The sequence below is a fragment of the Saccopteryx bilineata genome, chromosome 4, assembly GCF_036850765.1.
Source record: "Saccopteryx bilineata isolate mSacBil1 chromosome 4, mSacBil1_pri_phased_curated, whole genome shotgun sequence".
NCBI lineage: Eukaryota > Metazoa > Chordata > Mammalia > Chiroptera > Emballonuridae > Saccopteryx > Saccopteryx bilineata.
The window spans coordinates 148,259,765-148,282,578 of record NC_089493.1 but is presented as its reverse complement, the minus strand read 5'-3'; the positions used below and the strand labels follow the sequence as shown (position 1 = coordinate 148,282,578).

Sequence of the window (22,814 nt, the reverse complement as noted above, 5' to 3'; positions counted from 1 at the left end):
CGTAAAAAAATTGAGACGTGAATGTTTTGGCTTATGCCATTAGCGTTATACTTACAGACTACATGGGCAAACTAGTTTGGTTGCTCATGGCCAAAGACTACACAGTAACACAGCATATGAGGGAGGGAGCTGGCGTCCCCAAACATGCTTACCTATGCTATTCTGGACTATTTAAAGTGTTTTGTTTGTGTTAGGCTAGGGTATGTTTCTACTGACAACAAAATTCGGGTTACATCACTATCATAGGAACAGAACTGTTTGTAACCCAGGGACACCCTATAGATCAATGCAACAGAAGAGAAAACCCAGAAATAAAACCAAACAGTTATGGTCAATTAATATTTGCCAAAGTAGGCAGGCACATACAATGGGGTAAGGACAGTCTATTCAATAAACGGTGTTGGGAATTGAACAATGTGCAAAAAATGAAACCAGACTACCTTCTTACACTGTACACGAGAATAAACTCAAAATGGATTAAAGACTTAAATATTAGACTCAAAGCCATAAAAACCCAAGAAGAAAACATAAGCAGTAAAATCTTGGATAATTCTTGTAGCAATATTATTTCTGATATATCTTCTAAACAAGGGAAACAAAAAATAATATAAAGAAATGGAACTATATCAAACTGAAATGTTTTGCACAACAAAGAAACCATCAACAAATGAAAAGACAACCCACTGAGTGGAAGAATATATTCACCAATGATACATCTGATAAGGGAGTAGTGTTCAAAATTAATAAAGAACTTATAAAACTCAACACTCACACAAACAAAACCCCAAACAATCCAATTAAAAAATGGGCAAAGGACCTGAATAAAAACTTCTCTAAAGAGGACACACAGATGGCCAATAGACATATGAAAAGATATTCGATGTCATTAATCATAAGAGAAATGCACATTAAAACCACGAGATACCACCACACACCTGTGAGAATGGCTATCATCAATAAATCAACAAACAATAAGTGTTGATGAGGATGTGGACAAAAGGGAACACTCTTGAGCTGTTCGTAGGAATGCAGACTGGTACAGCCATTGTGGAAAACGTATAGAGTTACATCAAAAATTAAAAATGGGAATGCCTTATGACCCAGAAATTCCACTTCTGAGAATATATCTGAAGAAACCCAAAGCATTAATTTGAAAGAATATATGCACCACTATTTTCATTGCAGTTATTTACAACAGCCAAGATTTGGAAGCAGCCCAAGTGTCCATCAGTAGATGAGTGGATAAAAAAGCTGTAGTACGTTTAAATAACGAAATAATACTTACCGAAAGGATATCTTACCTTTTGTGACAGGATAGACCTAGAGAGTATTATGCTAAGTGAAATAAGCCAGTCAGGGAAAGACAAATACCATAATTTCACTTATTTGTGGAATCTAATGACAAAAATAAACAAAATAGAACACTCACAGATGCAGAGAATAAACTGACAGCTCTTAGAAAGGCGGGGTGGGGAGCTGAGTAAAAAAGGTTAAAGAACTAAGCAAAAATAAATAAATAAATAAACAAAAAATAAATAAACCCTCATAGACAGACAACAATGTGGTGATTACCAGAGGGAAAGGGGGTTTGGGGCATGTAAGAGAGGTTTTAAGGAGGGCAAAATGGTGATGGAAGGAGACTTGGCTTGGGGTGGTGAACACAATACAATATACAGATGATGTTATGGAACTGTGCACCTGAAACCTACATAATTTTATTAACCAATGTCACCCCCAATAAATTCAACTAAAAAAAGGAATATAGAATTTTGATGCATGTACTTTATACAGTCATAACCAATGTTCAATTATTCTCTTATACATAACGAATCACTAATGTTGATTTTCTACTATCTTGGCTACTCCCCATTTGATGGAATTTTCAACAGATAGTTCATTTCTATTTTTCTGGTAAGATATTTGTTGTGAAAGAAATGTATGAGAAGCCAAGTGAAAGTGTTGGATTGGTTTAAACCAGGGGTCTCAAACTCAACTCAGCATGTGGGCCGCAGAGCAAGATCACAGCCGTTCGGCGGGCCGAACTAGGTCTACAAAAGGCAACTGTTACGCAACACTTTTCTCACTGAAGTTGAAAACAAAAAAAAAATCAGTACAACAAGCACAATCGTACATGCAGTTTACTCAGTGTCACAAAATGACCAGAAACTGTAGTTCGCATCACAACTGCTGTTAACTAAGCTAATATCTAGCTAGGATGCTAGAAAAATGAAAAATACAAGTAGGCCCCTAGGCTTACTTAATTTTATCCAAAATATTTTGAACTTCGTGGATTAGACTGTGGGCTGCACAAAATTGTTCGGCGGGCTGCATGCGGCCCGCAGGCCTCGAGTTTGAGACCCCTGGTTTAAACCAAAATAGACCTTTCTTCTTTGGGCTCCAAGATCAGAGAGTCGAAAATTAGCTTTGTTAAGTATTCGTTGAAAAAGCGCACTTCAAGCAATACAACTTATTTTTTCAATTTTAATTTAATTAACTTACTCTATTTTATTTTTTGAGAGAGGTAGAGAAAAGGAGACAGGAACATCAAGCTCCCCCTGAATATGCCCAGACCAGGGAATTGAACCAGCAATCTCTATGCTCTGGAACAATGAATGCTCCAACCAACCGAGCTATTCGGCAGTGCTTAATTTTTTTATTTATTGATTGATTTTTAGAGAGATGGAGAGAGGAGGGGAGAAAAACAAGAAGGGTAAGGGAAACATTCATTTGCTGTTCCACTCAACTGTGCATTCATTGGTTGCTTCCCATTTGTGCCCTGACTGGGTATCCAACCCACAACCTTGTCATTGGGGACCATGCTCTTAACTGACTGAGCTAACCAGCCAGGGCTGCACACAATTTAAAAGGTGACTTTTCACCTACTTACTTTGTAAGTAGTTTCAAAGCACTTTTAATTGTGGTTTCAATATTTTGAGCTTTTTTTGCTTACAAATTCAGAATCATCAAAAATGTAGAATCAGAACCAGACACAAGCTGGATAAGAGGGATCTAATACAAACAGTGCAAGGTAAATGTAAACAATAAACTACTCTCTCACAACTGTCCAAATTTAAGGGGGGAAATGTGTAAAATTAAATATTAAAGGCTTCCACCTGGCCTCTGATGGTGCAATGGATGGAGCATCGACCTGGAATGCTGAGGTGCCTGGGCTTGTGTCAAGGCACATATAAGAGGTAACTACTATGAGTTAGTGCTTCCTGTTCCTCCCCCCTTTCTCTCTCTCTCCTCTCTCTAAAATCAATAAAGTCTTTAAATATATATGCATATATACTAGAGGCTTACATATCAGAAATTTTAGGAATTAAAATTCCTATGCAACCAAACTATTTATAACCAAAAAGAAAACATAATTTGTGAAAAGGGATTTTAATAGAGATATTTAGGGTTAGATTCATATCTGTTGCTTGGTTATCATTAGAAAAATTAAACAGCCTTCCCAAGTTGTTAATTAACTAATTCATAATTACTCCATAGGTATTTTATAACATACAAAAATTGTTGTTGTTTTTATTAGAGGTTGTTTTTTTGTTTGTTTTTTTGCATTTTTCTGAAGCTGGAAACAGGGAAGCAGGCAGACAGACTCCCGCATGCGCACAACCGGGATCCACCCGGCACACCCACCAGGGAGCAATGTTCTGCCCATCCGGGGCGTCGCTCTGTTGCGACCAGAGCCATTCTAGCGCCTGAGGCAGAGACCAAGAGCCATCCCCAGCCCCCGGGGACAAACTTTGCTCCAATGGAGCCTTGGCTGCAGGAGGGGAAGAGAGAGACAGAGAGGAAGGAGATGGGGAGGGGTGGAGAAGCAGATGGGCGCTTCTCCTCTGTGCCCTGGCTGGGAATCGAACCCGGGACTTCTGCATGCCAGGCTGATGCTCCACCACTGAGCTAACCAGCCAGGGCCCAAAAATTGGTTTTAAGTCACCAATTGTATGTAGCATTTTTAAAAATTAGTATCCTATATAGATACAAATTACATATATTAAATACACAAGTATGAAAATCTGTTACTATGGAAGTAAGAATCTTTGTAAATTATAACATATGTAATTTGATATTATTTTTTCCAAGAAATTATATCATCTGATTTTCAATTCAGAGGTATAGATATTTTCATCTTTGTTAAAGATAAAGAAAGTTAGGATTACAGATAAGAAATCAGAGAACCTTGTAATCAAAACACCAAATTTGTGGTGTTTAGAAAGAAAAGTATACTAACCATTGTATGCAGGAAAAAATTGTTGTTTATAATATATTGTGTATCCTTAACCACAAGTCACTTGCACAGGGAGTAAAGAGCAATGTCCAGACATGAGCTCTTTTGCTGTCATTATTTCTTAGAGATCCCAGAATTTGTTTAAAATAGTCTTATTTAACTTGGAAAATTCAGCCTCACAGAGAGTTAAACAAAGCACAGAAATTTACATTAAAAAAAAAAAGAATTTGTGTCCCAGAAAATGTTTGACTTGACAAAAATCATATAACTATTAAGACGTATCTAAACCCAGATCATCCAAAACTAAACACAAGTACCCTCAGAATTTTCTTTCTTTTTTTTTTTTTTTTAATTTTTTAATTTTTTTTCCTCATTTCTCTGAAGCTGGAAACAGGGAGAGATAGTCAGACTCCCGCATGCGCCCGACCGGGATCCACCCGGCACGCCCACCAGGGGCGAGGCTCTGCCCACCAGGGGGCGGTGCTCTGCCCATCCTGGGCGTCGCCATGTTGCGACCAGAGCCACTCTAGCGCCTGAGGCAGAGGCCACAGAGCCATGCCCAGCGCCCGGGCCATCTTTTGCTCCAATGGAGCCTTGGCTGCGGGAGGGGAAGAGAGAGACAGAGAGGAAAGTGCGGCGGAAGGGTGGAGAAGCAAATGGGCGCTTCTCCTGTGTGCCCTGGCCGGGAATCGAACCCTGGTCCTCCGCACGCTAGGCCGACGCTCTACCGCTGAGCCAACCGGCCAGGGCCCCTCAGAATTTTCTAAAGAGAGAGCGCCAACTATTGGTAGAGATGAGTTCTAACACTGGTTTTGCTACTAACTTACCTAGACTTTTTCAAGTCATTCAGCTTCACAGTGTTTTGGTTTCCTCCATTTCGTGGGGATATTTTAATGATAAATACAAGCAAATACTTGAACTCTGGCAGAAAAGCACTATATGTATTTTACTATGTTAATAATTTCTCATCCCCACAAGTGTCAACTGATGCTAATATCTTTTATTTTAGTTTTAAACTTGAAATAACATGTTTATGCACATGAACACACTATCTTTCAACATGGCTGGTGTTCTAACAAGCCCCTTTTCTCCAACTTTAAAAATGCAGGAAAAGTAACACAACAATATTTAGTTTCTAGCATTACCAAAGCCTTGCCACCTAAAGCTATGCAGAAGATTTTAGAAATTCACAAAATTTTCCACCACATTACTCTCAACTTCTACAGAAATGCAATTCAAAATTCATCTATTATGCCAGCCCCATGTAATGCTTAAACACTACCAGCAGATTATAAAAATGTATACTGGTTGTAAAAGTCATAAAAGAATAATTCCCATTATAGATTTAAAACTCAGCATATATTTTAAAAAGTGACAATCACTAATATTCCTAAAGTAATAGAAACAGGATGGTCAATATTCTAATAATTCAGTCAATTTGCATGTTTTCTATTTTGTCAACAGATAAAATATAACTTCTTTATATATTCAAGTCATAAAAAATTCTCAATATTGAGAATAAAAAATTATAGGTTATATATATAGTTAATTTGAGAATAAAAAATTATAGGTTATATATAGTTAATAGAAATCTACTTTAAAGTACTATTTTAAGTTACTTATATTTTATGCCATTGTTTTTATTCTTTTGACAGCCTATCTAGCTCAAAATAATTTAGCTTTATAATTTATAAAAAACCTGTGACTAATTCCTTTTTCCTTTGCCATATATTTAGCCAATAACATTAGTATATAACTACATATAATACTTAAAACATAGCAATCCACTAACAGTACCCAGGTTAAAAATAACAATAGTCAGTTAAAATAAAATATTATGGTAAATTATTAGTATATGCCTACTGAATAAAAGAGTTACCAACGGAGAAGGTTGAACAGTAATCTCAGAAATAATGCATTTGATTGAATATACATGAAGAGTATGCTAACAGAAATGGAATTTAAAAGAAATATTTAACACTTTGAGATGTTGATAACAATTTGGAATACAGAGAAGAAGAAGACTTGGATACAAACTATATAGTTGAAATGCAATGTGGTTTACAGTAAAGATGCAGTGGCTTTCTATTTGTACAACAAAGAACCTCAACGAAAAAAATATGTATGACTAAAATAGCCTCAAAGCAATTGTCCAGGCCTTAAAAATAATATATACTCTGTGTGAAGTTTTTCTTCCCCCCCCCCCACCTCCCTGCATTTTTTAATGTTTGGCATAAATGAACAACAAACCAGAAGAGAATACACACTTTTAAAGGACTGATTTACTTATATTCTATTTAAAAGCAATATACAACCACTTATAAATATAGCCTTTTTAAAAAGCATCCTTATATAAAAACAGTGGTGGGGGGGGGGATGCTATACATATGAAGCACAGTTCAAGCCCAATACAACTGTCCAATCAAAATTAGTGAATGCACTGCATCTCTCTGCAGTGGAGAGCAGCGACAAGGTAGGCTGTCATTCTGCAAAAGCTGCCCAGAACAGGCTTTCCTCTGAAAAGCAGGGCCATTCCTTTTTAGAAAGACTGAATCTAAATGTTGTCTCTGAAGACAAGAAGCCTTCAGTATGTTAAATTACTTTGATTATGTATTTTCAGATGCGTATTGATTCCACAGTGGGAAGAGTGAGAGACTGCAGCAGCCTCGAAGCAGCACTACATGTTCCATACATTAGCAGTTCTGCTGAAACAATGGCACAGTACAGACACATATTTTCATTAAGGTCTTATCGAAGAGATGTTTATGACCCTCTTCCCCAAGTACTCGACTAACAACTGAACAAAATGAATCAATCCAAACTGGAGACGCTTCAACTACATCAAGAATTTATCAAATCTTTAGCAGAGGTAAGGTTCCTTATTACATAGTATGTAGCTGCTTTTGAACTGGCATAGTGGGGTAAGATTACTTTGAAAAATTTCAACCTGAATTTTAAGAGCTTATTTGCTTAATTCTACTTATTGTTAAGCATATATTTTTAGATCCATTTCTTTTATAACATGATATATTTTATATGTAATTATAGGATGCTTGTTAAATATAAAAAATATTCTTTGTTGATTCACTATGAAGACATCAGCTTTTAAGTCAACTCCGATATACTTCCTTAATTGTCATCAATACAATTTTTCTAAAAAGATCCAGGTTTTACTATTTAGCTATGACTTATCACTCAATTTTTGGTTAAGTTTATTATTGGTCATGGTCACTGAAAATAATTTAAAGTTACATTTTACATTATCATGTCATTTACATGAGCAATTCTTCAATGGAAATTTAAAATATCATGAAATCTGTTTTAATCAATCTAAATTCAAACCATGAGCTAACAGTAAGTAAGCTACAATATTTTACAGCAGGAAATGCTGTTAAATTTATTACAGAGATGAGGGAATGATCGCATGTTTAGTATAAGCTTATTGCTCATAATCACTGAAAATAAAAGTTAGCTTCAACAATGACAGCAGAAATCAGTTATTTTTAAAAATTACAGCTTTTCTTTCATGGTTACATTTGCAATGTTAATTCTGTTATTAAATAACATAATATTTACAATCCTTGTTAGAGTAAAAGAATCTTTTATTTAAAGAAATCCTTAAATTTATGTATAAGCTGTGACTATAAAAATACTGTTTGCTTACTTTGGTAACAAATACTGAATATACTATTAAAATAAAACTACAGTAACTTTCAATTAATTGGAAATTATTAGAAACCCTACTTCTGAACCATTGTTTTTCTTTTCCACAAGGGCTCACTCACAGCAGCTAATTCAGTACTCACAACTGAAAATATGAAGAATGCATCTGACCGAGAATCTATCTCCCTAGCTGTTTGAACATAACCTGCAGGATATTCTTGTAACATATGATTTTAGGATACTAAGGAGTTAAAACCAGAGAATACAGGTCTATATTACTGCTGGAATATAACAAATCGACAATAACCATCCTAAGAAGATGCTGTATAAAATAGCCTCAAAAAGAAAAACAATATAATTATAAAATCCTGAAGACAAAATGGTGAGCATTTTTAAAGAGGGAGTTTATACTTTAGCATACCAGAATTATGGAGCTACTGATTCTTAAAGAAACAATGAAACATGGAATGCCAAAATAAGAATGCCATACATTACCAGCAAGCTAAGTGAGCATTAGCAAGTATTTTTTGCACTAAATATTCAGAGATTTGTATTAATTGATATGACTAAAGGATTTTTTCCATTGGAGTTTTATGACCAATTATGTATCTTCTAATGAAAACAAATCAGATTACATAGCAGATGGTTTTTATCAAAAGAACATGGACTGGATTTATAAAATAAAACAAGTTAAATGATTGAGAAATCATTTCAAAATAATCAAGACTGCTATAGAGACAGTGTGTAACAAAAGGATGTCTAAATACATTTTAGGAGCTAGAAACCTTATGTTTCCTTTTTTGTTTTCACATGTTTTGGAAAATAAAGAGACAGTATCATATATTTCTGCAAAGAAACATAATTCCTATTATTTGAAGGGAAACATAATTCCTATCATTTGAAGAAGTTTCTTTTGGTCATGATGTTTTAAAACAAAACAAAAAATATTTTGTACTGGTCTTTAGAAATCCATCAGCCAACTAAATCTCACAATTCATGCAGTTGAAGTATTGGAGAGAAAATGAAAGAATTCCTACAAGACATGAAATAAAACACAGCTACTTCACTTTTGTCAGGTAAAAATTCATGTCAAAATCTTTCAATGACATCATGTAACAATTTGTGAAAAACTGTTGTAGTGAACCAAAAGTCCCCTAAGGCAACAGCAAACAGGTAGGTCAGAAGATGCATGCACCCTACCACACGGTTTTACATTTACCAGAAGAAAAAAAAAAGGATTTTGCTCTAAGGATATGTGTTTTTCTTAATTATCACCTAATTGACATTTCTGCTTTATTTACTTACAAATCTAACTGACGTGACAAAAATATGATATTTAATCTGTCAGTTCAGAAAATTTGGCACACTTAAAATTTTCCATTTTTATAGGATTTCAATGTTAGGTAAGACTTTCATTTACTTGAATATGTGCTTTTACACCAAGCTCAAAAGAAATTAATATTGCTTTCATTTGCACTTCTGAAATATTACCTCTAAAATATTTATGCATAAATAAAAGTTTTCTAAACCTTGTAAAAGGTTACATCGAGTGAAAGGTTAACGTAAGTTCTGAAAATGATTAACCTTTATAATTTGTTTGATTATGATTTTGTAATGAAAATGCTGTAGTTGAAATGTGAAATATAGTTGGTTGTATGATTTTATATTTTAACTGAATATACTACTAGTTATTGACATGTTAGCCCAGAAAATCAGACATTTTTATAAATTACTCTAAACCTCCACATATTAAAATATAAATTTGCATAAATTAGCAAAAGTTGTTTTTTTTTAAGTTTCCTCAAAATTATACACGGTGATTTACATAAAAGGTTCCAAAAGGAACGTGTAACTTTAAAAGATTCCTCAGAAAATAGGCCTCACATACTCCTTTTCCCTAAAATTTCACTTTTGAAAAATAATTCTGCTTAAATAAAATCAACTGATATAGTCTTTTAAAGCACTTCAAAACTGGTTATTTATTACTGATATTAATTTTAATTTCTCCTTCCACAAGATTTAAGAGGGTGTTGTCTCAAAATAAATCATTCAATTCATAGGAGTGATTATTGTTCCAAGCTTTGTGGTGTTTTATTTCAACATGTCTTTTTTCTTCTAATTTTTATTACCTAAGTTTGCCCACAATAAAACTTCAGTGAGCATTTTAACTACAAAATGTAGAATACTTATCCTTTGTCTACTCTGTGGGAAAAAAAATCCAAATAATCATACTGTTGACTTTTGAATATGAATTTCAATCAAGAACATGAAAAAAATAATTTAAACTAGGCTGTATGCCATCTAGCATTTTAAATGAACACTTGCCCTGTTCATTTGAAATCTCCCAGTAACAATTACACCTAGACTAATTATGCTAGAACAAATTAAAACAATGTTTATTTCATACCTACTCATATTTTAAAATGAAATCTTAAAACATGGGGCTAAAATTATTTTTTAAATACAGGGTAGTTTTATTATACAAAAATATACTGTGTTTCAAATAATAAGCTTGAAAAACCGAAATGAGGAACTTTTAGCATATGAAATAATTTTGATCTATATAGAAGTAATCCCTATATAATTATTTCTTCAAAGGGAGAACCCAATTTCGTTCTACATCAAAACAACGCAACATTATGTTTCTATGTCTTCCATTAATAGTTTATAAACTTAAAAATTAAACTAAGTATACAAAAGAAGGGTTGTGGGGTTTTTTTTCAACAAAGAGCACATGTTTTATATATCATGTAAATTGCCAAATATCAAATAGTTTATTCTATTTTGTTTTCCAGGGGAAAAAAACAACTGCTCCAAAAGGATGTGTTTTCCCCCCATTCTGGAAATCAACATGCAGTCTGAATCTAACATTACAGTTCGAGATGACATTGATGACATCAATACCAATATGTACCAACCACTATCCTATCCATTAAGCTTTCAAGCATCTCTCACCGGATTTCTTATGTTAGAAATTGTGTTGGGACTCGGCAGCAACCTCACTGTACTGGTACTTTACTGCATGAAATCCAACTTAATCAACTCTGTCAGTAACATTATTACAATGAATCTCCATGTACTTGATGTAATAATTTGTGTGGGATGTATTCCTCTAACTATAGTTATCCTTCTGCTTTCACTGGAGAGTAACACTGCTCTTATCTGCTGTTTCCATGAGGCCTGTGTATCTTTTGCAAGTGTCTCAACAGCAATCAACGTTTTTGCTATCACTTTGGACAGATATGACATCTCTGTAAAACCTGCAAACCGAATTCTGACAATGGGCAGAGCTGTAATGCTAATGATATCCATTTGGATTTTTTCGTTTTTCTCTTTTCTGATTCCCTTTATTGAGGTAAATTTTTTCAGTCTTCAAAGTGGAAATACATGGGAAAACAAGACACTTCTCTGTGTTAGTACAAATGAATACTACACTGAACTGGGCATGTACTACCATCTGCTTGTACAGATTCCGATATTCTTTTTCACTGTCATAGTAATGCTAATCACATACACCAAAATACTTCAGGCTCTAAATATTCGAATAGGCACCAGATTTTCAACAGGACAGAAGAAGAAAGTAAGAAAAAAAAAGACAATTTCTCTAACCACGCAACATGAAACTACAGACATGTCACAAAGCAGTGGTGGGAGAAATGTAGTCTTTGGTGTAAGAACTTCAGTCTCTGTAATAATTGCCCTCCGGCGAGCTGTGAAACGACACCGTGAACGACGAGAAAGGCAAAAAAGAGTCTTCAGAATGTCTTTATTGATTATTTCTACATTTCTTCTCTGCTGGACACCAATTTCTGTTTTAAATACCACCATTTTATGTTTAGGCCCAAGTGACCTTTTAGTAAAATTAAGGTTGTGTTTTCTAGTCATGGCTTATGGAACAACTATATTTCACCCTCTATTATATGCATTCACTAGACAAAAATTTCAAAAGGTCTTGAAAAGTAAAATGAAAAAGCGAGTTGTTTCTATAGTAGAAGCTGATCCCATGCCTAACAATGCTGTAATTCACAACTCTTGGATAGACCCTAAAAGAAACAAAAAAATTACCTTTGAAGATAGTGAAATAAGAGAAAAATGTTTAGTACCTCAGGTTGTCACTGACTAGGGAAAATCTAAGTTTCACCAAATCCACATTGAGAAGTTTCAAATTTAAATTGTAAAAAGTAAAATTACTGCCAAATATAAGAAAAACATTTTAAGAATTGTTTATGTTGTAAATTTTCAATGTAAATGTCAAGATTAGATTAGGTAATATATATCCAATTTTTTCATAATGTAATGTATTTGTTGCATGGCAGTTTGTTAAAGTAATATCGTGTATATTTTGTCAATATTATGTCCATCAGAAGATATTAATGTAAGTCATATTTTCTAAATAATAAATACATAGCCTTAAAACAGTGTATAACTTTAAAATGTAACTGACACAGGTATCCTTGCATATACCATATATAAATATATGTAAAGTATATTGTTTCTAAGCTATAAACTATAGATATATTTATATAATGACAACTGGAATAGCATTTTAACATAAGAACCATAATCACGGCTCCAAACAAATCAATCTAGGATTTTCTGTATCACTATACTGTTTTCTGGCATAGTCAACTTGCTATAATATTTAATGAACCAAAAATAATGAACCAGGTATAAAACTTTATACTTTTGTTTAATGTACAAACTGTAGAGTTTATCAGGATGTTAAAACTCAAGAATCAAAGATAAACAACCTGTATCTGCAAACCAAGGTAGAGAAACTTTGAAATTCAACTTCATTATGAAAAAGAGATTGATTTTCTAAGAACAAGGGCACTATGCCTATACTATACAAATAAACTGACAATAAAGAGAAGGAAGAAAATTAAAGCACCAGCCTCTTTCTTCCTTTCTCACTTTGCCTAAACAAATGCTTGGAATTAATAATCTGCAGAAAAAATAGTGCATTAAAATAACTTTATTCAAGTTGAACTTTCGTTTAATAGAAGTTAACTATTAAAATCTGAATACAAGGGAGAAAAACTTAAGAAAGCCAACTATTTCTTATTTTAGATACATAGCAACTTTAGAGTAATACAATTTACACAATATTTCTACCCTTTCATAGTTCCCAAATGTTTCAAAATACAGTAGTTCTAGTTCTACTCTGAAAATCATTAAAGTGGCAACAAATCTTGTCAATTTGCTTTATTCTACACCACTTAATTTTTAACTTTAAGCATTTTGTCTCCAATCCTCAATTCATGTTGGAAAACTATAAAATTACTAATCCTAACTATAGCTGTCAGGTTGGGGAATTCGTAACAAACAAATATTTTCCAACTGTAATAATCTGATTTCCAGGACTGTCAAGTATCACTGAATCAGAAAAATAATAAATTACTTAAAGTAAGCAAATACTTGCTTCCTTATCAATGGTTAACTGGACATTTTTTATTCTACTTTTTAACACTGTATTCAATACATCAAGTAGCAAGTATTTTAAATTAATTTTTATATCAAACAGTTAAATAATATTATCACTTTTATACAAATAAATGAGATTCATCCAGTCTCATTTACTGAATACCCTAATCCTTGGGAAAATGATCACCATGCAATAATTGAATTCCCTGAATTTACACAACAAACTTAATAGTAATTTACTTCTGATAATAATGCTAACATTGTCAAATCTCAGCAAGGCCAAAATTACCCTCTTTTCTACCTATATTCAACTCTTTTATAGAATTAAAGAAATGCTTCAATTTAACCAAATGTAGCATGACTTTTTTTTTTTTTTTTTTTTTTTGGTATTTCTCCGAAGCTAGAAACGGGGAGAGACAGACAGACTCCCACATGCGCCCAACCGGGATCCACCCGGCACGCCCACCAGGGGGCGACACTCTGCCCATCCGGGGTGTCACTCTGTTGCGACCAGAGCCACTCTAGCGCCTGGGGCAGAGGTCAAGGAGCCATCCCCAGCGCCCGGGCCATCTTTGCTCCAATGGAGCCTTGGCTACTGGAGGGGAAGAGAGAGACAGAGAGGAAGAAGAGGGGGAGGGGTGGAGAAGCAGATAGGCGCTTCTCCTGTGTGCCCTGGCCAGGAATCAAACCCGGGACTTCTGCACGCCAGGCCGACGCTCTACCACTGAGCCAACCGGCCAGGGCCCATAAGACTTATTTTTGAAACCCTGAATAAAAATTAAGAATTCACAAAGACATTTTAAAAATATTCATTTGATAAATATATTTGGCATAAAATATCTGCTAATATTTTAAAAATTTTAAACTAACTTTATACTTGGACTACTGAGCATATAATTTTAAAATTTATTTTTAAAATCTTTATTAAAAATCAGACTATTTTTAGAGTTTTCATATTAAGAGAAAACCCTTTGTGTATTAAATATTTTTTAATCTTCAGGTCTATATGCATGCCAAATAATTCAGTTCAAAAACATTTTTCTAATATATTTACCTTAACTGCTTTCAAACCCTCTTATTCTCTGTAATAAGACATCTAGCAAAGTAAGAAATAAAAGGCAACTATTATAATGTTGCCCTCTAAACTGTTATTATCTCTACACTTGACATTGAAACAGAGAATTAACAAGTAGTTTTGCCCACCTGTAATGATATTCCAGCAATACAAAAGTGTACTCACCAATTTACAATAAAGAAAAATCAGTTACCAGACAACTTTGAATAGCTTTATCATGTTAAATAGTGTGTAATATGTACATCAAAATCATATTTATAAGTTTAGCTTTTTTAAAAAAGGACACGTTTACAATTACTGACCTCAGCTTAAATGAAAGAACAAGAGAGATAATGTTTTCTTGAATGTTGGTTTTATGAAAAGAAAATTTTCCTCGTGATGACTTGCACCACATGTATAAATTTTTCACTTTACTTCAAATAACTTTACAAAAAAAAGTATTAATGATAATTGTTCATGTTAGAATTTAAATTTTAAATTCTACTGTTAGTAGAGGTAACAGTAAACTTAATGTGGGATCCTTCTTAAAATTGTTTTCCTGCCCATGTTACAAATCACAGACACAGATATCAATTTCTATTAGTTAACTGAGTTAGTTCTTCAAAACAATAGAAATAAGTATTATTTTAAAAACTAACCAAAGACAAGCTCAACAAAATATGAAACTGCTATTTTCTCTTTTGTTTTGTTTGCTAACTTGAGGTTATTATTCTACCAACTAGTACTCAACAGATGTTCAACCTATTATGAAAACTGAATTATTTATGATTATGCTTTTCATTAAAAATGGCATTCATAATAATTCTGTACTTCTCACTCATCGTAAGTCAATTTTTAGGTATGTGGTATATTTTTTTAATGCTCCCAAATAAAAGTATAGCAACACTTCAGTTCTCTAGACATTAAAAAAAAAAAAATCAAACTCCTCATTTAACTGAGATTAGACTTAAAACTGAGAACCTAAAAGTATAAGAAAATAGGTACTCAGTAGTACTTTAATCAACATAGTAATTTCAAGACTACTTTCCAAATTCAACGGAACTTTTGGTTTTATTATATTTTATGACTGTACATTTAAATAAGCTTTGTAATTCAATTAACACATTACGGTAATCCTTAAAATGTAGAAGGCATTATAGCAAATATTCATCCAGAATAGTCATTACCCCCAGAACTTTAATCTAGAATCAATATGTTAAAAAGTATAGTAATATCTATTCTTTTTTTAAAAAAGGCAGAATGTGATAAATGCTACAAAAAAATAAAGTTCTTAATAAACTTAAGACAAAAGAAATTATGTTGGATTTAAAAACTTAAAACAAAAGCATTGTGAGGGAAGCTACTGAAGCATATTCTGGAAATAGTAAATTGTTTTCTTTAAAAAGAAAGTAATATAGCAGTGAGAAGTTACCTAGTAAGTTAAGTTGGGGCCAAGAGACAGAAGGCCTTTCATGCCAGCAGAGAAATCTCAGCAGGGCATAATACTATACAATGAGAAATGAGCTACAAAAATAATAATAATAATAATAAATACTAATATGAATAAAGAGTTGACTAAGATAGAAATGGGAAGCTGAGAAACCAAATTGTTGCTGAGTAAAACCCGAAAGATGGGAAGCTGTTGCCATTACCTGGAGAGGTAATTAAAGGCCTGGCAGTAGCTCTGCATTGGAGCAGAGAAATGTGGCCGGCAAGTGAGGCAGAATCAGAGGCGGATTAAGGTCAGTAGAGGCCCCAGTGCATAAGAAAATATTGGGCCCCTTAAAAAAGAGAGAGACAGAGAAAATAAAAATACATGTTAACCATATTTTAAATAAATAATAAATATTATGTACTATTAATGTTAAAATGTTAAAATTGCACATATGAAACCAAACTGGTTTCATTAGAAAAAAGTGTATAATTGGGGCTTTGTGGGGCCCCTCAGAAGTTGGGGTCCAGGCGCTCAGTGCACCCGCCGTTAAATCCACATCTGGGTAGAATCAACAGGGAGTACCAACCAACTACAAAGACAACTGGTATAAGTGATTAAGAATTAAATATAGCGACTTCTCTGGCCCCTGGACCCTGGACCAGAGAACCTCGTCAGGCAGGATGGCTGTACTAAATAAAGCTTTCATTGTTCCACAAAAAAAAAAGAATTAAAAATAGTGGCCATAAAAAGAACCATAAAAGACCAGATTATCCTCAATGATATAAGAACTTTTGAATTATATTTTGTGGAAAGTATACCAATAATAATGGGAAAAACAAAAAATTCTGGCAAAGCAGAAAATTCAAGAATGTTTTAGATATTAGAAACTATTCAAAATGAGCCTGATCAGGTGGTGGCACAGTGGATAGAGAGTCAGCCTGGGATGCTGCAAACCCAGTTTCAAAACCCCAAGGTGTACAACTTTAGCACAAGCTCATCCGGCTTGAGTGCGGGCTCACCCAGTTGGAGCATGGGCTCACCAGCTCAAGCACGGGGTTGCCAGCTTGAGTGCGGGATCATAGACATGACCAAAGGTCGCTGGCTTGAGCCCAAGGTCACTGGCTTGAGGAAGAGGTCACTGGCTCAGCTGCAACCCCCTGTCAAGGCACACGTGAGAAAGCAATCAATGAACAACTAAAGTGCCACAAGTATGAGTGAGTTGATGCTTCTCATCTTTCTCCCTTCTTGTCTGTCTGCCCCTTTCTCTCTCTCACTAGGAATGAAAAGAAGGAAGGAAAGAAGGGAAGAAGGGGAGGGAAGGGGAGGGGGAAAGGAAGAAACCAAACAAAAAAAATATATTCAAAATGAAAATTTCAATTGATGTTTTAAACTACTTTATATTTTGCATATTGGTTTCTTCAGTTTTTCTACTAAATACCTATTTTCTTCCTCAGTAAGTTTTAATTATAAAAAACTATAAACACAATGGGGAGATTTCAAGGCATATAAAGCAAAAAATATGAATACCATCCTTTGCTTTTTTTTCTTTTTAAATTTTTATTTACTGATTTTCAGATAGAGAGGAAGAGAAACATCAGTTTCTTACTCCACCTATTCATGTCATCACAGATTGACTCTTATATGTGCCCTGACCAGGACCAAACTTGCAACCTCAGCATGTCTGGATGACACACTAACCAACTCAGCTACCCTGCCAGGGTCTGCTTTTCTCTCTCATCTTTTATTTATTTAGAATTATTTTTATTTATTTATTCATTTTAGAGGAGACAGAGAGAGAGAGACAGAGAGAGAAGGAGGGAGGAGCAGCAAGCATCAACTCCTATATGTGCCTTGACTGGGCAAGCCCAGGGTTTTGAACCGGCGACCTCAGTGTTCCAGGTAGACACTTTTATCCACTGCGCCACCACAGGTCAGGCTGGGGTCTGCTTTTTTCTAATAATTTACTATAAATATCCATCCAACTCATTATATACGTATCTACTTCATTCTTTAATAGCTGCATAAAATAATTTTAAAAATTAAAAAACATAACAATAGTACTAAAATATAATACTGATAAAATATCAAATACTTAAACTATTTTTCTATTAAAATAAATAGCTTCAGACGAGATCGGGCACGTTCAGGGTGGTATGGCCGTAGACATATAGCTTCAAGCTATAGTTCCAGATCATTTTGTTAAAGGTAAGAAAGGTAACTTGGCCAAATGTGAAGCACATTATTTATCTAAATGGTGGGAAGAAGCAAGGGAAAAAGCATAATGCATTTTTTTTCTTCCCTTCCACTAAATAAGATAAGAAATAAAAACTAAAGGAAACTTTTGGAGCCTATTTTCTTTACATTTCAGAGATGGATCTTTTTTTTATTTTATTTTTTCTTTTACAGAGAAAGAGAGAGTCAGAGAGAGGGATAGACAGGGACAGACAGACAGAAACAGAGAGATGAGAAACATCAATCATTAGTTTTTCGTTGCAACACCTTAGTTGTCCATTGATTGCTTTCTCATATGTGCCTTGACCGCGGGCCTTCAGCAGACCAAGTAACCTCTTGCTTGAGCCAGCAACCTTGGGCTCAAGCCGGTGAGCTCCTGCTCAAACCAGATGAGCCCGCACTCAAGCTGGTAACCTCAGGGTCTCGAACCTGGGTCTTCCGCATCCCAGTCCAACGCTTTACCCACTGCGCCACCGCCTGGTCAGGCCAGAGATGGATCTTATATGTACTTAATTCTGAGTATAAACCCCTATGGAGCTGCACTGAATTCTAAGAAAGGTCAACATGATATAATAATAAATGTTAGGGGTTAAAGGACTCAGGATAATTATAAAAGAGAAAATTAAATAGGAAAAAAATATAAAATACTCAGAGATGCTTAGCTCTTAGAGAAATACAAAGAGAACACAGAATTGTTGGTCAGAGTTCACAAAAAATACTAATTTGAAGACTGACTTGCTTTGAAAAGATGCTCAACATCACTAATCAGAGCAATGCAAATTCAAATCACAACAAGGTATCACCTTACACCTGTCAGAATAGCTATCGTCAACAAATTAATAAACAACATGTTTTGGCAAGAATGTGGAGAAAAGGGAAGCCTCATGCACTGTTAGTGGGAATGCAGATTGGTGCAGCCACTGTGTAAGAAAGTATGGCATTACCCAGAGGCAGATTAAGGTTGGTTGAGGCCCCAGGCAGAGAAAAAAATATTGGGCCCCTTACATTAGAAAAAAGTGTAAAGTTGGGGTTTGTGGGGCCCTTCAGAAGTCAGGGGCTAGGGTGCGTGCCCAGTGCATCCGCCATTAAATCCGCCTCTGGCATTACCTCAAAAAATTAAAAGCAGAACTATGTTATGATCCAGTGGTTCTACTATTAGGAATTTAACCCAAGAAACATGAAACACTAATTCAAAAAAATATATGCATCCCTATGTTCACTGAAGCGTTATTTATAGTAGCCAAGATTGGGAAGCAGCCCAAGGGCCTATCAGTATATTTGTGGATAAAAAACTGTACTACATTTACACGGTGGAATACTACACAGCCATAAAAAAGAAGGGAATCTTACCCTTTCAACAGCATGGATGGACCTGGAGAACATTTTGCTAAGTGAAATAAGCCAGTCAGAGAAAGACAAATACCATATAATTTCACTTATATATGGAATCTAATGAACAAAGTAAACAAAATAGAAACAAACTTATAGATACAGAGAACAGACTGACAGCTGTTAGAGGGGAGGGGGTAGCAGGGGTGAGTAAAAAAGGTGAAGAATTACCCCCCAAAAAAAGATACAGACAATAGTATGGTAATGGCCAGAGGGAAAGTCAGGCGGGGAAAGGTGGAAAAGGGCAAAGGAGGATAAGTGGTGGCAGTGAGAGCCTTTACTTTGCGTGGTGAGCAGATAAAGCAGTGTGCAGATAACGTGTTACTGAGTTGTACAGTTGAAATCTGTATGGTTTTATTAAACAATATCATCCAATAAATTCAATTTAAAAATAAATAAATAAATAAATAAATAAATGAAATTTTTAGCCTGGTCAGTGGTGGTGCACTGAATAGAGCCATCCACCTAGAACACTGAGGTCCCAGGTTTGAAACCCCAAAGTTGAGGCTTGAGCACGGGCTCACCAGCTTGAATATGGGGTTGCTGACTTGAGCGCTGGATCATACATATGATCCCATGGTTATTGGCTTGACCCCAAAGGTCGCTGGCTTGAAGCCCAAGGTCTCGGCTTGAGCCTAAGGTTGCTGGCTTGAGCAAGGGGTCACTGGCTTGCCTAGAGCCCCCCTATCAAGGTGTGTATGGGAAGCAATTAATAAAGAACTAACATGACAAAACTATGAGCTAATGTTTCTGATCTCTGTCCCTCTTGTCTCTGTTTCTCTTCTCTCTCACTCACTCTCTCGCTTAAAAGAAATAAAATAAAAAATTTTAAATGAAAGAAAAAAGGATTCCAATCAATGCAAAGAATGTTTTTAAAAAATAAACTCCAGTTGACAGACTGGAAAAATTAGCAATATAATAACATACCTATATGCAGCAAAGGAAGAATATTAAAACACTACAACTCACAACCATTTAGAACAGTGCCACTGAAATGTGGAAACAAAGGGAAAAGTGAGTTCATCCTGAACATGAAAACTAACACCATTTTTGCAGGATAAAAAGAGTTGAGCAAACAAACTAGTATTTGTCCCCTTGCTCATGATAAACTAACATGTAAAATAATCCTAAATCTCTACCCTTCTATCCACACATTTTTTTATAGACCACTGTAAGATGTATCCAAGGGTTTCAAGCATGACAGCTTTGCACTTCCACCAGCAAGTAGTACAAAGTGCTGTCATTCCTGTCACTGCCACTAATATTAACTCCATCCTACGATCAAACCCTGAAGCATCAGGTAAGATAAAGGAGGAGAGTTTAGTCTGTCTCCCATGAAAAAGATACACCATAGGCCATACATTTCTGAGAAGCATTAAGGCAGAATTAAAGCACATTACCAATTTTTCAGGTTGAAAAGAAAAAGGAGCAAGAGACTATAATAAGGTTACAGGAAACTGTTTTCTACAATACTATTAACAGATTCCAAACGAAAAAAATTTAACTCAACATAAAATATTTTCAATGTTAATGCTAATAAATGAGTTCTTGCAATATTAATATTATACACAATTCCATATGTCATATACTCTATATTGGGTGGTATATTGTATATTGACTGAGTAGAGAAGAATCAAAGATACATATTTCATTCTAATATTGTTAATGCCTTAGGACAGGTCGAAATGAAAAATTCAAAACTCCACAGTCCACACTTCAACAGTTTTCTTTCCAATTCTAAAAAAACCACAGTCTTTCTTTTTTTTTTAGAATATGATTTTTTTAAGTTAAATTTAATGGGGTGACATTAATCAATAAAAGTACACAGGTTTCAAGTGAACATCACTACAGTATTTAAACTGTTGATTGTGGACCTGTGGTGGCGCAGTGGATAAAGCGTCGACCTGGAAATGCTGAGGTCGCCGGTTTGAAACCCTGGGCTTGCCTGGTCAAGGCACATATGGGAGATGATGCTTCCAGCTCCTCCCCACCTTCTCTCTCTGTCTCTCTCTCCTCTCTCTCTCCCTCTCTGTCTCTCTCCTCTCTAAAATGAATAAATAAAATTAAACTGTTGATTGTGTTATGTATCCATCACCCAAAGTCAAATCATTTTCCATCACTGTATATTTGTCCCTCTTTATTCCCCTCTCCCCCACCATCCCCTTCCCCCTACCCCCGTAATCACTTCAGTCTTTCTTTTAATGTTAAATTTTTTTCATCATTTCTTACAGGTAACAAAATGCCAGCAGATTTAGCTGCCTAACTTTATAAGAGTATTTAACCCAAACAATAAATGTTGTAATACTAAAGTAGCCTTTGTTAATGCTTCCCCAAAAGTGCCTGATACATACCAACAATCAGTAAATATTTGTGAAACTGAAATGAACAATTTTTAAACTTCTGATGGACCCTACTGTATATTATTTAGGGGAATGTTTCTCAAAATGTATACCACCTATATATATTAGAATTCTCTATGGTCTTGTTTGAAATTCCAACTTCTGGGCCCCACCTTTGACTTAATGAATCAGAATCTCTATAGTTGCAGCCCTGAACAATAGCTTTAATAAGTACTCTCAGGTGATTTGTGTGCAAAAGTTTAAGAATCACTACTTTATATACTAGAAGACAGACTATGTATCAAAGTGACACATTCAAGCAATAAATGAAAAGGTATAAAAGCAGCTCTGAACTCAACTGAAGGCACAGTACCTTCTTGAAGACAAGTTTTTAAAGCTTATATCATTTTAACTAACAAAATCTTAGTTGGAGTATATATACTACAATCCAGCTTGGCTTCCTAAGGACTAAAATTTTAGTTTTTTAAAAGAAGCTATTAACATAAAAAGTTTCCTTTAGAAATCATACACTCAGAATACAAAAAGGTAACAAACATAAAACATGACACCATAAGGTATTTATTTACTTTTACTTCATTCAACCAAAATACTCAGTTAATTATAAAATTTCACAAGTATTCTGACCCAAAGATAAGCATAATACTTGCACATTCTGCTCATTTCAATGTAAAACTTCTATGAAAGCATAATACTGTACATAGACAATAAGAAATAATTCTAAAATTAATTTTCAGTGAAAATAAACTATATTTTGCATATTTTTTGAACAAAAGTCACTGAAGTTAGGTAGATGGTTTGAGTCAAACATTTTTCCTTCATGATTATAATTTCCTTTGTACTATCAACACAATTTAGTGCATATAGCTACTCTTAATAATTTATGACAACTTTAATTTCCTACTCTTTTGTATAACAGTTTAAGCAACACTGATATTTGATACATACTTCAAATGCTACTAAGGAAACACTATCCTGGGAACATTTCTTATTAACCCTTTCACTAAGAGCTCTTTCCTACAATAC

At 34.5% G+C, this 22,814-nt stretch overlaps 2 protein-coding genes across 3 annotated transcripts in view; one reads left to right on the top strand and one right to left on the bottom strand.

Moving 5' to 3' along the window:
• COG5 (component of oligomeric golgi complex 5) overlaps positions 1 to 22,814 on the bottom strand; it is a 484,934-nt gene that overhangs the window by 363,211 nt on the left and 98,909 nt on the right. The gene's annotated exons all lie outside the window — the stretch shown is intronic.
• GPR22 (G protein-coupled receptor 22) lies at positions 8,710 to 12,199 on the top strand. Its single transcript, XM_066276661.1, has 2 exons — positions 8,710 to 8,973; positions 10,693 to 12,199. The coding sequence occupies exon 2, from the start codon at positions 10,719 to 10,721 to the stop codon at positions 12,018 to 12,020; it is 1,302 nt and encodes a 433-aa protein (XP_066132758.1). The 5' UTR covers positions 8,710 to 8,973; positions 10,693 to 10,718; the 3' UTR covers positions 12,021 to 12,199.

Coding starts and splice junctions, on each gene's coding strand:
- GPR22 (XM_066276661.1), top strand. CDS start 10,719: ATGTGTTTTCCCCCCATTCTGGAAATCAACATGCAGTCTGAATCTAAC.